We start from the raw sequence: 17,141 nt of genomic DNA on the forward strand, positions 1-17,141 counted from the left end.
TTTTTCCTTTCCAATCGTGCTTCATTCTATTTCGCTGCTGCTCTGGTTGCCCGTTTTGGTCGGTACGATTTGAGGAGCACAAAATGGACCAATCAAAAATGGGCACATAGTGCATTTTGACAATGCTTGATATTTCACAATTATTCAATTATTTATCTCAAGAAAAAGGAAATGTTATTCGTTATGATAGATGCGTAGATATATTTCCTATCAATTGATGCAAAAACCTTTGCGATCTATTGAGAAATGCTCGAGTTATAAGCGTTCCAAATCTTGCATTTTTTCCTACTTGTTCAGTGCCTAGATTTCCATTTCACCCCCTATATCTTCCGGTTAGACGTAGTCCTACGTCAAAAATATGTTTGCGTCTAGATTATCCACTTATCAAATCATTCCCAACCTTCCATCAAATTCTCTTAGTTGCGCATGACATGATTTCTAACAGCAACAAGTTTCGACATGCAACTAAATGCACAACACAGTCACGTGCAACCGAAATGGCAAACTGTCCCATCGCAAAACATGGAAATCGAACGGTGAATGGCATGGATTTGAGTTATTTCCTTGGGGGAAACTTCTTTCATGCGGTACCTATGTACCGCACAAAAAAAAGTTTTTTTTTAAATTGTGTACCGAACACGGGTTTTTAAAGCTTCTGGTGAAGTTTTGCACGCAAAAGAAAGGGTTTCCTGTATGCAAAATGACAACAGCATTATCATTTTCGCCAGCCCATTTTAAGGCAAATAGGGATTCTCAAGGCTAGATGCGAATTAACTTAAAGCCTCAAGTCTCTATACAGGCAAACCTGTTTTTGTGCGGTCCTTTTTTGTGTGGTTCCTCGTTTGTGCGATTCTGTTATGACATCGGGTCTTGAATCACACAAATTAATCGCAATCTCAAATAGTAACACAAAGCAAAATAGAAATTGAAGTGAAGTGTTGCTATCAAGAAGAGTGTGAAGCAGTCGAACAGAAACGAAGCTGAAAGGCGAAAGCACATATAATTTCATTTGCGCGCTAGCTATGATGGTGAATTTCACAGCGTTCTCCTATTTGCACATTGCTCGTGCGTTAGGTTCAACGCTTAGGCTAGGCGCAAATTGAGAAGCGTATAGCGCTCGTAAGCGAACGCGAGACTACCAACACGACTCATACGTGCCACAAACGTAGCGTGGTGGAGCGCATATTGAGTCGCAGTTTGGTGTAAATAACATGCCACTCGCATACAATGACTGATTAACACAAAGTTGCGCGATATATTTATTTACTAACACAATCACCCGACCAGTACAGCCATACAGTGTCAAACCCACGGCGCTATATGATTGTTCACCAACACAACTACCACATCTGGCATGACCAGCCCGAGAAACAACTGTGGTTCAGCCACAGCGTCGCGCGAGTCGTGTCTCACGAGCGCTCCACCATCTCGCGTCATCTGGCCAATTTGCGCCGTTCTATCTGTTTCCATTAGCCACAAAAACAGGCGCTATATCGCGCCAAGTTACTCGCGCTATATGCGTCTCAATTTGCGCCTTGCCTTATGATATGATACGATAAACCCGAGAATTTATGGCATAATGGCATAATGCACGTATTTTTTGTTAAATTTAGTGAGATAAAGAGGTATTCCTATCTATATAGTACAGAATTGTGAATAACACGTTCGGAATAACACAACGATCCTGCGAAAAACCTCGGCGATAAGTTGCTGTTCGTTGTAAGGAGAGTGCCGAAAAAAGTCAGAGAAATCAAATTGAGATCGATACATTCTGCAGATTTTCCGTCATGGCAACAGAACTCCAGTCGGAACCTATCCTACCGATCCGTGGAAGAATACCAGTAACTGGCAGAATAGCTGGGGAGAATTGACAAATGTAAGTGATTTACTACACGAATTCTATGCTTTGTCTCGACCAGACACCTGAATTTGTTCAGGTTCATCTGTTAATTTTAGGTTTATTCATTTTCTATTCAAATATGCAGAACGAACTTTAACACAACAGCTTCTTTTATATCAAATTCCAAATTCATCGTTCTAGGATAGACACCGATCCGCATTCTTTTCCTCTGAATAGGTATTATTGTTTCGAACTATATTTATCTTGGAATCGAAACAGAAATTTTTCCACTATTAAATTTAGTCAATTTCTTACGCAATCGATGACAATAAAAACTTATATATCGTTTCACAAAAAATTCAGATAGTAGAAATTTTATCCAGATGATTAAATTTTGCTCATAGGTTGGCAAACAAATACAACTGCTTCTATGACGATGGTTACGGAAACGCTCAAGCGATCAGCGATTTTTACTCGGAGGAGGATATCTACGTCGAGTCATCCGAGTTTGATCGTTCGCTCATGCGTGCTTTAGCTAATCTAGCCGTATTGTACCCACCGAAAGGGAAGGACATGTGGGATAAAACAATCAATTGGCAGCCCATTCCCGTTCATCAGATTCCAAGGTCGTTGGACAAAATGATTGCAAATACCAAACCATGCCCCAGATTAGATGCGGAGCTGGAGAGATACTTGCAGGCGGAGCTCTTCCAGTCATGTAATCGATCATCAGCCTCGTGTATGAATACTTAACCAAGCACACCAACATGATTGTCAAATCCAATGTGAGTCTGGTGACTGTCTTCGATGCCTTGCATATTCAGCATATGAGCAAACTCAAGCTTCCCGAGTGGACACGAACGGTGTATCCGGAACCACTGACCTGTATTTCGGCGACATTCTGCAGACTTCTCACTAGCACCATTTTAATGAAACGTCTAAGAGGCGGTCCTCTTTTGCATGAAATGCTGAATCGATTCCAGGAGAAGACCAACAAAACCCTACAACCAGATTGGGCGCTCTGGATCTACAGCGGGCACGATACGACCATAGTGAGCCTTCTTTCTTTCTTTCTTTGTTTTTAAGAGGCTTTAAACTTTGCAGTTCATTCGCCTCTAATAGTGAGCCTTCTGAATGGTTTAGGAGTACTGAAAACCCACATCCCACCGTTCGCTGCTTGTGTCATGATCGAACTGAGCACTGCGGTCGATGTGAAGCCGTTTGTATCGTTGTTTTACAAAAACAGTTACGCAGAACCAGAGACGATGGTCATTCCCAACTGTGGCACGAGATGTCCACTGCAGAAATTCGGCGAACTTTACAAGCATCTCATTTCAGAGAATTGGGAGAAAGACTGTGCGCTGTAGATGTTAGTTGTGCCGTTTATGGAATGAAGCTCGAGTGGAGTGTGACGAATGGTATATAAAAATAATTTGAAAGAAATAACCATTGTTGTTTTCCCTGAGTGATATTTCCAATGCCATACAAATTCTAATTATAAGCTTTATTCTTTTTTTCAAGATAACATTAATAATAATAGAGGAACTTACACTAAAAAATATCCTCAAAACTCAAAACTCCAGCTGTTCCGGCTTAATCTCCTTCTTAACGGGCGTCCTCCGGATGCCGTGTTTTCCTCTGGCGGGACAAATATCCGCATTGAGACACTCGTCGCATCGCGGATAGTTCGAAGTGCAAACGGTTTGTCCGAATCCAACCATCAGCTGGTTGACTTCTTCCCACAGCTCGAACGGAAGCCACTTCTCGAGGGCAACCCGTGTATCCTCGGGTGTTTTGGTTTCTTGGGGTACCCAGCGGAGCCAGTTGGAGATGCGATGAACGTGGGTGTCGACTCCGATACCGGTCACAACGTTCCACGCCGAGCGCATACATAGGTGAGCCATTTTTTTACCCACACCCGGCAGCTTTAGTAGTCCTTCGAGGGAGTCAGGGATGTCGCCAGCGTGCTCATTGAGAAGGATATGTGCCGTTTGCTTGATAAATTTTGCCTTGTTCTGAAGAGATGCAATAAAAAAAAATTTGAACATTTCATAAAACTAGTTAACCCATAAACGACCAAACCGTAAAAAATAATTTGACGAAAGCCATTGATGTTATTTTGATTATTGATTTGATCTGAAGATAAAGCACGCATAAATCTATCCCATTTAGTATAAACATCTAACACCCAAACTTTTTATTTGTCTTTTATCTCGAACTAGCTGACCCGCCAAACTTCGTCCAACCCAAAATTTGTTTTTTGTTGTCAATACCTTCAAACATTCACGTTTTCTTAATAAGCGCAAGTTCATGAGACCAATCGCAGAACTGTTCATTGATTGATCTTCCAATCGACCCCGTTGAATTTACCTTTTACTATAAAATTCCTAGTACTTCTACCAAAACTCATCATTATAATATCAGATTATTCCCAGACACAATTCTCGTTCAAGATTTTTCAACCACTTGCAAATAACATGTTCCTCCGTTACATGGAATAAATGTTTGATGCAGAACAAATAATGAAATAAAGACAGACCCCTCCCCTCCTCTCCTCTTAGAGAGGGGGCAGGAGTGTCTATTCACCATAGAAACGTTTCGTCCCCCTAAAATCTTCACATGCCAAATTTCGTTTCATTTACTTGATTAGTTCCTGAGTAATACAAACATTTGTGTTCCATTGCATGGGAACCCCCCGTAAGAGAAGAGGAAGGAGTATCTAACCACCGTAAAACATTTATTGCACCCTAAAACCTTCACATGCCAAATTTGGTTTCGTTTGCTTGATTAATTCTCGAGTAATGCAGAAATGTGTGTTTCATTTGAATGGCTGCCCCCCCCCCCCATTAGAGAGGGGGAAGTAGAGTTTCTAACCACCGTGAAAACATTTATTGCGCCCTAAAACCTCCATATACCTAATTTGGTTTCGTTTGCTTGATTAATTCTCGAGTAATGCAGAAATTTGTGTTTCTTTTGCATGGCAGCCCCCCTAAGAGAGGGGGAAGGGGTTTCAAACTATCATGAAAACCTTCCCCGGCCTCAAAAACCCCTACATACCAATTTTCATGTCGATCGGTTCAGTAGTTTCCGAGTCCATAAGAATCAGACAGACAGACTAAAATCCATTTTTATACATATAGATTTCCGACTTTCAACATAAAATACTCCTAGTAGAAAGCTGCCAGCATAAAACCTATGTGTATGTGTGATAGAAGAAATTATTCTAAAGACGTTCTAGTAGGGGTAAACATTTAAAATAATGTCTGAATAATTTGAAAAGAAAATCCGTGAAGGCGGGGTTTGGTTGTAGAGAGATAATGTATGTGAGTGGCCATTTTACCCCCACCAGACGACTACACTAAGAAATGTTCGATTTTACAAATATTTTTCTTATAATAAAACTACTATACCTACTATAACCTAATAATAAAACTACTACTGTATTACTATCAACCTTTTAGTTTTATAACAGTTTTGCTATCTCGAACTATAATTATATAAGCTACAATATTCTTCAAAAAGGGGATTGTAGTGGTATAGGGACGCAAGAAATGAACATATTTTAGAGGCGAATGAACTGCAAAGTTTAAATCCTTTTAAAAACTTGTATGTATATTTGCAAAGCGGATTTCCACAGATACATTGATTTTGAGGTCTGTGTTGGGGAAACCGGAAATCGGGCCAAGCAAAACGAGGCAGTTAGGGCGTTTAGATAACGTTTGACATTTTACAGTTATTCAATTGTTCATCTCATGAAAAATAACATTTTATTAATTGTGATAGACGCATAGAAATATTTCCTATCAATTGATACAAACATCTTTCCGATCTATTAAGAAATGTTCGAGTTATAAGCATTTGAAATACGGGTAAGGTTAGTACACAAATCGGCTGAACAAATGTACGGGAAAAAGGAAACTCTTCCAGTTTTCATGAATTTAAATTTTTGATGCCAAATGTCTTAAAATATCTCGAGATCTAGTGTCATCTCGAAAAAAAATTTGGGACTTTTTTTCGAAATACGAGACGAAACGTATGGTTTTGAGTACTAATAAAAATAGTTATATCGATTTTTCATTCGGAACTTGCTGCGAAATGATGATTTGCACGATAATATACCCCATGCAAAAGCTCATTCGAACTTCATCTATTAGTGTCACAGACGTTAAAATTTGAGTTTTTTTTTGAAAAACGAGAGATCACCGAAAATCAAGGGTTTAAATTTTTTTTTGATGCCAAATGTCTCAAAATTTAAGTCCCATAGTATCGACTTTTGACAAAATTTTTTTTTTTCGAGAGGACACTAAATCTCGACGTTTCATGCATTTTTAAGATATTTGGCATCAAATTTTTTTTTTAGAAAACCCCGATTTCCTTTACAGTCCCCTTGGGTGTTTTTTCGATTTTCAAAAAACTCAAACTTTGACTGCTTTGTGCCACTCTACCTTAAGTCCGATTGAGCTGATATTTTGCATAGGGTGTTTTTTTGAGGTGGTGAACATTTTGTATAGGGTAACATTTTGAAATTTTAGGATCGATTTTTCCCATACATTCATTGGCACCCTACTCTGCACACATTCATATAACTTTATACCGATTTACATAATGCATATCAAGAGTAGCACTCTTTACCCTCCTGTATTCGCGCGAGAAATCGGTACTCGTGTACTCACAGACTGCGCGCGTCTCTGCTATACTTTATAGGCTTTATTGGTGTTTATTCACAAAAAAGGTATAATTAAATGCAAAAACTCCAGAAAATATTTTTTCTTTAACTTCATTCAGTTTTAATAGTAGTTTAATTCAGCCACCTCATTGATTCTCGATCTGTCAGACCGTATGTGCGAGTATAGGAGTTATAGGAGGGTTTTAATACCTATTGCAATGAGCTCTAAAAAACTTATCATACTTATCATTTACCATGTTTACAGAAAAAAAAACCATCGTCAATATCGTTGACCGTGGCTCATCATAAAGCGTTCAGGAAAATACATGCACATAAAAATGGAAATTGCCGTTGATTGAGTAAATAAAAAAAAATAATAAGACACTGGAGAAAAAATAACCAAATGCCGTTAAAAAATTATATCATTACTTCCACTTTAGCTGATCGGTTAAAGTTTTTTTGAGAAAAATAATACATACTTACAATTTTTCTCTAAATTAAATATTTCACAATTCAAATTTTAATTTTCGAAATGAAGACATGTTATCATGTCTGGCATCATTGTACTGAGCTCTTTACCAAGGCGCCTAGAAGTATATCCTAAGGTGAGGCCGTTTCGTCACTAAGTTGGTGAGGGGAACGGTATATGAAAGCAGAAGGGGAATTATTTGCTTGAAGCGTGAAAGAGACAGACTAATAACGAGCGAGCTTGGGCACAAGCGTATTGTGTTTTGTTTACAAACAAAATACAGTAGACTTCCAAGATGGCTGAAGAGTGGCTTTAGCAAGTTGGTCCACCTTAGGATATATTTCTAGGCGCCTTGCAATTTACATGTAGAATTCACGTTGACGGCGGAATGGTGCCGACATCTGGATACGACATTAGTTTGTATGATGCCAACTATTCTCTATCAGTTTAGAGCATCCCCACCAGTTGCTACATTCGGTTGCTAAAAACGATTAGGCACCCCTTCACCATAACTTGGCAACCACACCGGGAGTTGCCATTCGGGTGAGTAAAATAACAACGCACCCCTAAAGTAGCAGCCGGTTCATAAATTTGGCAACGCAATAGTTACTTCATCGCAAGGTTGCTATTTGCAGCAAAAGTCGGAATTTTGTTTTGATTCTTTCCGTTCTGCGATGGTTATGATTAAGTTGTTGTAGACGTAGATCTGATCAGCCGTTCTCCCGTGATGATGAGTTATACGTACGTGGGAAAAAGTCTCTTTTATATATAAAGATGTTTATTTTAAGAGTGTGTTCATTTTTTTCTGCAAACCCATATTATCATGCTCCCTCCCCCATTTCGTAATACAAAGCTCAATGCCGTCAACACGGATGGACTGAATTGTGATATTATTGCATGCCAAAAACGCGTGATCCAAGGGGATGGTGACATTGCTGCGGAGTAAATTTGAAAACTTGATTCCACGATGACTGACTAAAAGAAACGAACTATATTGTTCGATCGAGGCAGACGATTTCGAACGAAGCGCGGAGAAGAAATGTAACCATAGAAATACAATCATATGAACCTAGTTGATTACTTCTCACGATTGCATACGAGTCGAGTGGCCATATTTTTGTACAAACCGCCGCCTTATGTTATGCGTACGTTGAATGTGCTGATATTTCCCATTTAGATTTACTCCTTTTACCAAGACAAATCTGAATGTGAATTTTCTTTTTAAATATTTTGATTCGACAAATATTGTCAGTTTTCCGTTCTGTATGAATTATTTGAAAAATATAGATCTATGTAGAAAAATGTTCCTATTTTTTTTAATTTCCCAACCACACTGGAGGAAAACATTAGTAAGTGCAGCTACCAAATCTTTAGTAGTCGAAACATTGGTAAAATGTACACATTTTTTGTACATCTTACCAAAACTTTGTTAAACTGATGTCAATGCAATACACATCCCTACCAATGATTCGTACATTTTACTTCATGGCATAAGTAACCTTGAGTATTTTCATTCCTAGCAACTGTGTGTGTGCAATCGCCATTTGTCTAGTGGAAGCGAAACGATTCGGAGGTAAACATTTTTCTTTTGTTATGATTCATTTTAACTAAATATTATCATTTTTTCAGCTTTTATTTATAGAAAACAATAGCAAGGTTTCACGCAGTCGTAAAAACTGCACTAGCTGATGAACAATATGCGACGGCGGAAGTTCCACAATCTTAAACACATCGTCACAAAAACAATGATTCTACAGCAGTACTTGGCGACGATACCCAGCGAAAATCATAACCATCATTACCACCGACAGCAGCCCATAACTTCGGACGGAGGGAAAGCGATATGTGTCCCATCTGCGATATAGTTTCCTTCGCAAATCACGACTTCACGTCCGGTCGCTCAACAACAACAAAAAACCGTGTCCAAGGATAATGGGGAGAGTAAGTTTGTGTGGCGCTTCATTGCTGGATCGGTACATGCTGCCTTCGCTCGGATATGGAGCGTCACATCAAGCAGTAACATTCCTAATTCTGGTCGAAGCGCGGAGGACATCATTGGATGCGCAACCAGATAATTCGACCGAGGCGGAGGCGTCGGCAATCAATCAATCCGCCAAGGGAAATAGACAAAGGTAAAGATCCATCGGCGAAGGCGATCGATAGTGGCAAGAATGAAAAAGATTTGGCGCTGGTTTCGAAACCGGTTGACAGTGCTACGAACGTGGCTATTTTAGATAAATTTCGACTTTTCTGTGTAGTTAGATGTGTGAAAGATGTTTGGAATATTATTAATAACAAAGTTTTTTTTTACGGCAGATTTGATGTTCCGCTGTCAGTTTCGATTGGGATTTCCAGTGAAAATAGGTAAATGCTTGATTATTTTTAAAATGTTTGCCACTTTGTTACGCAATTCGTTCTATTTTGTAGAAATATCGCTACTCTGTGTGGTTGTCATATTTGACAACGTATTCGCATAAGAGCTCCCGCAAACTGCATACTTTTTATCGGCAGAAAATTTGATCGAGTTGGCCTGTTAGTGCAAAAACCGACCCAACTGAATCGGTATAACGTGCGCATATGCATATCTCTCCATACTGATCAAGTTGGCCGATCAAACTATCGGCCGTATAACAGTCTGCAATCTGCGGGGGCTCTTATGCGAATACGTTGTCAAATATGACAACCACACAGAGTAGCGATATTTCTACAAAATAGAACGAATTGCGTAACAGAAGAGCGTGCAACATGCATTATCGAGGATTACTGTTTTGATGTCCCATCCGAGTACGTACGACGTAATGCCGATTTGAGGAAGCAGGAAAGAGAAAGGAAAACCTACAGGAAAAAGCTTTTTCAATAATTTATGAAATTAAGAATAGAATAAGAATATTAATAAGAATAAAAATATTCGCAATACAAAATAATTATTTGAAAAATATCGTCATTATCCATCCAATGGAGGGCCAACAAATCAGCCATTACTAAGTTCGAAATTGAGCCAATATTGGACTTACAAACTGTAGTTTTGTTTGACATTTATGCCTACCAATTTTTATTCGTAGGATGTACCAATGATTAGTAGGTAGAAAATGACTAACGAATTGGTAATATTTACCAAAAAATTGGTCATATATACTAATTATTCCTCTCAGTGCATCATATGGCTGTTTACCCTATAGTACAAACGTCAAAACGATTCCTTCAGATAGTAGGATTTGTTGTGTTCAGATTTTGATATCATATTGTAATTTGTCTTCGACATTTTTTTGCAATCCACTCAAATTGTTTCGCAAAATTATTCTTCAGTATGAAGCTCACGATTAAAATACTCAAAGGAGACGAATATAACGTTGAGGTTAGTACATAGCAATCCTATCCGAAAAAAGTAGCTACTCATGCATAATTTTCCAATCTCACAGACCTCGGAAGAATCAACCATCCTGGACATCAAACAAGACCTGGAGCGTAAAAGCATGATACCGGTGGAACACCAAAAGCTACTGCTAGTGGGTAAAACGTTGTCGGACGAGAAAACTGTCGCCTCCTATGGAACCATCAAGGACGGAACCAAGCTAACGTTGGTCGTCAAAAAGCCAGATCCCCTGCGGGAAGTTATCCTGCGGCAGTTCAAGAAATATCTTCAGGAAGAGCAATCGCAGCGATTAACGAACGAATTCATGAAGGATTTCGATAGCAAAATACAGCAACTTAGTTTAGATGATTTGGAGAAAATAGCAAGCGATATATTGGCGAAAAAGGGCCAGAATGTGTGATCGGGGTTAGATATGACAAAATAAATTATTACTAGGGAATACGTTCTTTCAAACAGCCGGACTGGTAACGTACTCACCTTGTAGAAGCTGACTGGATAGATGAGCTTCTCTAGCACCTCTGTGTCCGTAGCTACAACATGCTCCGGTGTGAGTCCATGCTTCTTGAGGCGCTGCATGCATTCAAAGTTAACCTGGTCCTTGGTTTGACTGGAAAGCATCAATGAGACCAACGTGTAGAAGCGACTAGTTTTAGGTAGCACTTTATCATCATTTCTGAATTGGTCGCAACCCATGGTATCGACGGGTGCCGACTTCGATTGTCTCATTTCGCGGATGTTTTCCAACATTAGGCGCCAATTGTTTGGCTCCCATTTTGAATCATCACATTCTTCCGTTTTTGGTTCCTGTTTGATTTTAACGAGGGATCCTTTCCCAGGCGAGAGAGGTACGGTCCTCTGTTTCTCCGGTGTCTTTTCTGCGGTATGATGGGGTGTTAGTTTATCCTCATTCGTCTCAATTTTAACGTGCTTCCGCGGGCGCGCTGTTTTCCTCTTCAATGTAGGTTCTATTTTGATCTGAGGTACATCTTGTGCAGATCCTTTTCTGGATAATTTTGAGGCAACTGATGTGCTGGTTTTAGCTTGATCGACGGTTTTCTGAAGAAGGGTAGTATGGAGGTTCTGTTGGTGTTGTTTCACGAAGTTACGCGTTTTCTTCGGGGAGAAATAGGGCGATTTAGTTTCCTGTTGAAAGTACAAATATGAATAGTAATAACCAAAACAGCTTCACCTAACAGATTGTACCATTTTCACAAAAATAAAACGAATTAACAAACCGAAACATTCACGCTCCAAGGTCCTTTTGTTTGTAAACAAATATTGCTGAGGTTATGGTTTGTGGCTATCCTGCAGAGATGGATTCTCTATTGCGAGAGAAATCAAAACCTATCGCGCCCCTCGATTTTTCGGAGGTTTCGTACAAGGCGCCTAGAAGTATATCCTAAGGTGGGCCAACTTCTAAAACCACTCTTCAGCCATCTTGGAAGTCTACTGTGTTTTGTTTGTAAACAAAACACAATACGCTAGTGCCGAAGCTCGCTCGTGATCAGTCTGTCTCTTTCACGCTACAAACAAATAATTCCCCTTCTGCTTTCTTCCGTACTGTTTTCATATACCGCTCCCCTAACCAACTTAGTGACGAAACGGCCTCACCTAGTACCATAGACCCGTCTTGGTTTCGTAGATGTAACCCCTTATGAGGCCGTGGTAACTAGGCATGGGATCTACTTCAACTTCAGAGAACAATCCTAACATGAGCAAGAACACATTTTTACCTTTGATCAAATTTCAACTATTGGAACAGTTGATAAAATTGGTTGCAATACAGTTCCCACTGCCCGTTAACCCCAAAAACACTGTTTGCCACTGCCTTGTGAAAACGTTTTATTGCGCCTTTGGTTATGCAAAAATCAAAACAATATTTCTAGTGCAGCGAGAAAAACATTTTTTTCTATATGGTCAGGGTTATTTTGAGATATTTCAATTTGAAGTTTGTGCTCCCACTAATTGACCGTGGCTGATCAAATCTATTTTTTTATCGCTCACGTGTTACAAGCAGGATGTCTTCAAAGCACTGATACTATGAATATCTGTAAATAACACATAAATATTGAAAAAAATGTCTTTTAATTTTGGTATGCATGCACTCAGTTCACTTTGGCACAATGCAAATTAAAGAATATAGTTTTCAGTTGAGTGTTCTTGGATGTATTTTAGTCGGAATCATTAACAAAATAATACTATTAAAATAGTTAAGAAGATCCATCGTCGCTGATCAGGTCGTAATAAATATCAACAATGTTTTGATCATCGGAAACCATCTTCATGAAAAATTCTGGTTTACAGGAGGTACATATTTCATCAGATGTTGAATGTCGCTGTACTTCGCAAAAAAAAGTCACAGGAGGGTTGTGTCCGAGACACGACCGCATAGTTGACGTAGGATTTCGTTAGGCTATCTGTTGGTTTTGGATATGTTTGAAGAATTACATCATTAAACTCTTTGATAATGATTTGGCGACTCTTAAAAGGGCCGTTTTGTTTGGTTGTTGAGTATTGTTTGTCCACTCCACCAGTATTTACCGAGTGATGATGACAGAAGGATGATAAACAGTCGTTGGATGGTGTGTATCAGATAAAAGATACCGAAGTGGAACGAGATATGGTGAAAGTCGCCCTCAGTGATCCTAGATGAGATGCCTCCTGTGATATGTATGGATGAAATGAAGAAAACAAACTCACCAATGTAATATAAGACATTTACCAACACCGAACACAATTATCAATTTTTCTCATCAGTAAAAACATGTTACTTCAATATAGAGAAAACATATTTGAAATGGAAAAGGTAATTTTCATTTATAATTTTTATTTTCTGAGTGTTTATTGAACCCAATGCGAATTTTAATTGGACTAACAACACCTATTACATATGTAGAGCATATGGAAAATCATTTTTTCTAATATTTCTTCACTTTTCCAATTTTTCTCGCCGTAAAAACTTTCCTTGTGTGAAAATGAACACAACAAAACAGACAGCTTAAACCAAACGACCAGTTTTCGAGCGGGAACACACTTTGGTTTTTATTTATGAAAATTGAAATAAATCGTTTAATATATCAAGCCATTTTTAACACAACTGCTACCATATACAATTTTTCACAATACACGATCGGTCATTGATATGAAATTTCACGAAGCAGCCAACATTAAAGTTCCATATTTAAATTTTATTTGCTAGAGAGAGAGGATCGGACAGTCGTCGCGTTCAGACGTGTTTTTTTATTGCTCCGTGTATTTCGTCTTTATATCGGAGTTATCTTAGAAATGGAGTTTTATAGCGTGAAGAATGGTAGATAGTATAAGTGTTGTGAAATGCCACTATCAAATAGAATGAAATCGAAAAGAGCTTCATCAGAATATTATTTCTGCTTCGAAGCCATTTTTAGTTTAAGCCAGCGTATGCTCATGTGGTGGTGAAAATGTTCCGTTTACCTCCTTTCTATCGGGAGATTTCGTACCTCTCTGCCTTCGCCTTTCGAAGGGTGCCCGTGTGTGCTATGGTACTAGTGTGTGTGCATATATTTAGATACAGTGAGGAAGTAAAGTGATTCCTGGAAAAAAACGAAACACGGAGGTCGGGTAGAGCGATGGTGTGGATCAGACGTGCTCGTTTGCGCACGGTTTCTTTTTTTAGAATTGCGGTGTTTCATTTGTTGTTTCGGATGAAATTGCGTTAATTGCATGGCTAAGTGTGCTTCCTGCATCGGTTCATTGAAACCCAGTGCATTTCGTTTAAATTCCATTGATAATTTACACAAAAATGCAACCATAAAATAATTTGTTCGGCGGAAAAAATGTTTTGATGTTTAGTGCGGTTGTGAGTGTGTTCGGTCGATCTCGTGTTACGACTTGTTTCTTGTGCCATCGCGTATCTATCAAGTGCAATCAAATTTCGCTCCTATTCGTCGAATCACTGAATTGAGAGGAGTTTTAGAAGAATTGCGATCATCAAAGTGTAATCGTGTTGATGAAATTCCTGTTAGAAGTGTGTTCTGACGGTGTGCCGTTTCTGTTTTTTTTTCTTGTGTGCATACTCCGTGGCACCAAATTCAATAGCAGTAGCAATGAAAAAGAAAATGGCTGCGCTCGTATGCTCAATGCAGGAAACGAAAATTTTATTGTGTGTGTTTGCTCTGCTATCTTGTGTAGAAGAGGGAGGAAGATAGGTACATAGTGAGAATATTGCATTATGCTACGGCTGTGACGACTACCAATTCATGAGCTTGTGGTGTGTGCAGTGTTGCCTCAAAATACTTGTTATAGATTAAGTAAAAATGGCGATCATGTGATGAAAAACTGTTACCTTCTCATGGAAAGATGAGCATGAAAGTGGAGTGTCAAAAAATCCAAAAATTTGAATTTTAGTTGGTTTGATTTTAAATTTTTAAATGATTGTTAGATTGATGGATTCAACCGAGTGTAATTGTTTTGAGTGTTGCTTTCTCGGAAGGTTTGGTTTTAATTTAAGCTGGTTTAATGATGTAGCTGAATTGAAATATACCTAGAGATGGTACTGTGGTACCAGTATAGTTTAGGCTTGAAATTAGTTTGAACTTGCAAATAATTGAAATATTGCGCCATTATAGTATCGTTAGTTCAATTTTGGAAACTTTATTTTCTTTGTTAGGGTATATAGAAAGTGCAAAGAAATTAGTTTTTTTTTTAAATTTGTTTATGCGTGAATTCTAATAATTGCTTGCTGATAAAAAAAAAAGAAAAAAAGGCTAATCAAATATCTATCTTCAGATAAGTATCATTGGGCCGATTGATTTTAGAGGAGCTTTCTCGGTTACCTTTTCAGGTTTCCAAAATATATAGTTCTCCAACATATCGCTGGGATGATTGGTTTAGCGGAGTTTTCTCGTTACCTTCTCAGGTTTCCTACAGTTAACTCAGACAGTAAGGATTTCAACAAAATAGTATGTGAGTTGAATAGTAGAATATATAGCCGGTCGAATTGATTTAACAGGTCTACCGTTTTAGGTTACCTAAAAATAATTTATGTCGCGCGTTGTAACGCAAGAGAATTTCGCTTCGTTGAGTGGTCGATAGTTCGCGTTCACATAATCACATCACTTACCACAGTGAATCCTGATTCTTACCTCTCCCACTAACAACTATCCCTTCCATGATTTTCGCTAGGGAACCACGCTATAGAGGCGACCCTTCTGGCCTTCGGGCGGTGATTATCATACTAACGCTCCTTCCCTTCCCCTGGTGACTGTAAGGACGTGGCCGGCGTCGTTATTGACCATTTAAAGCGAATCACCGAGAATTGCACAACGAGAATGATTTGCTAGTCCCAAGCGTCATTCTGTGTGTTCTGTGTGCAATTTGGTTGGTTCAGGTCAATCATGGAGAGCAACTACGAATTGTACAGTCTACCCAAGCTCAAGCTCAAGCTCATATTTAAATTTTATTTGCTAGAATTAATCGTATCACTCACCTTACTTGCAATATAAAAATGCCCCCGACTTGCATATATTTGCAATGCCGATTTCCGCTGAGCACCTTGGTTTTGATCTCTCTGTTAGGGAATACTTTCCGGTAGGAACAAAAGCTCCCCCTACTTTCATGTATTTGCAATGTCGATTTGTGAATGTTTCTGTTAGGATAGGGGTTGAGATTTTGAACATTGATATGAACATAAAACCCAAGTAATCTTGTTTCCATTTACATCAAAGGGATATTAGTTTCTGATGGTCTCCCAAAGGATTTTCAGTTCTAAATAGCATTGACATTACGCATGATCTAAACTCTCCTATTCGATGCATGATAGAACCGCTTTCAAATGTTAACGAGTGGGAGCTGGAACCAACTACGCAAAAGCGACAAACCGAAGATCAAATATGGTCAAAAGGAACACTACAGAAATCAAAAAATAACTTCAAATATTGTCTCACAGTAAAGTTCGAGTAAAGGGAAACGGCATTTTGATCTGCTCGAATGATATGATTAAGTAATTGTTCATTTCGCCGTTTAATGAACTACATATAAATACTACACGACGCTTCGAAGGAAATTCTGTCTCTCAATCATTGGAATGGGCAAAAAATCATTTTGAAGCCGATCTTTTTAAAATAAGACGGTTTTGCATGATCCAGTTTTCTTCCAGTTTTTTAAACAGCAATCTTCCAAATTTTTTGAAAAATATCATTGGCAACCCTGTGTACGCGTGAATACATAAGAGAGAGAGAAAGTATGGGAGAAAATTCATACGATTTTGCTGTGCTCTCGCCAGTAGAGGGCAGTCGAGTTCATTCACCATTTCAGTGTCTATTGGCAATCGCTTTTTTATCGCTGTGGCGTGTGTAGTGCAAAATGGAAGCCTGCACTGGTAAAACAAAGAAGAGTGGCTGACGAAAGACGTGTTTTCCAGGCAAAATTATCTGAAGTATACTTTTTTACTTGCATAAATCAGAAAATGGTTTATATGATTTGTAACGAATCTGCTGCTGGTTTGAAGGTTTCATCTGAAACGGAAATATAGGTCGAAAAATGCTTCGAAAATAGACAGGTTTGTTGCCACATCTGGAAAATTGCTGGAAAATTGGCTGTGTTAGGAGCAAAAATTGTTTGTTTGAAAGTTCGAAAGAACGCGCTTTTTTTCGCCAGTTCATCGCCAGTAACGATTCGATGCAAAAAACCCTTTTTTATGCCGTTGGAGCAGTTGTTCGCACGTGAAAAACGACGTTCGACGTCTCGTAGCTTCAATTCATACGGCACCCAATGTCCTATCTTTCGGATCATTCCCATTGCTTTCAAACGATCG

The 17,141-nt window shown here is 38.8% G+C and overlaps 2 protein-coding genes and 1 long non-coding RNA gene across 3 annotated transcripts; 2 read left to right on the forward strand and 1 right to left on the reverse strand.

The window, feature by feature from the left end:
- Positions 1-3,316: 3,316 nt before the first annotated feature.
- On the reverse strand, positions 3,317-11,678 carry LOC129761760 (endonuclease III-like protein 1). The gene is made up of 3 exons (XM_055759509.1): positions 11,552-11,678; positions 10,826-11,491; positions 3,317-3,855 (listed from the first exon to the last, which is right to left on the reverse strand). The coding sequence occupies exons 1-3, from the start codon at positions 11,552-11,554 to the stop codon at positions 3,412-3,414; spliced, it is 1,113 nt and encodes a 370-aa protein (XP_055615484.1). The 5' UTR covers positions 11,555-11,678; the 3' UTR covers positions 3,317-3,411.
- On the forward strand, positions 7,402-9,812 carry LOC129761762 (uncharacterized). The gene is made up of 4 exons (XR_008740464.1): positions 7,402-7,518; positions 8,496-8,548; positions 8,605-9,107; positions 9,292-9,812. It is a non-coding gene; the product is annotated as an uncharacterized LOC129761762 (long non-coding RNA).
- On the forward strand, positions 10,152-10,787 carry LOC129761761 (ubiquitin-like protein 4A). Its single transcript, XM_055759511.1, has 2 exons — positions 10,152-10,330; positions 10,395-10,787. The coding sequence occupies exons 1-2, from the start codon at positions 10,283-10,285 to the stop codon at positions 10,746-10,748; spliced, it is 402 nt and encodes a 133-aa protein (XP_055615486.1). The 5' UTR covers positions 10,152-10,282; the 3' UTR covers positions 10,749-10,787.
- Positions 11,679-17,141: the final 5,463 nt, after the last annotated feature.

This window comes from Toxorhynchites rutilus, chromosome 1 (assembly GCF_029784135.1).
Source record: "Toxorhynchites rutilus septentrionalis strain SRP chromosome 1, ASM2978413v1, whole genome shotgun sequence".
Classification (NCBI taxonomy): domain Eukaryota; kingdom Metazoa; phylum Arthropoda; class Insecta; order Diptera; family Culicidae; genus Toxorhynchites; species Toxorhynchites rutilus.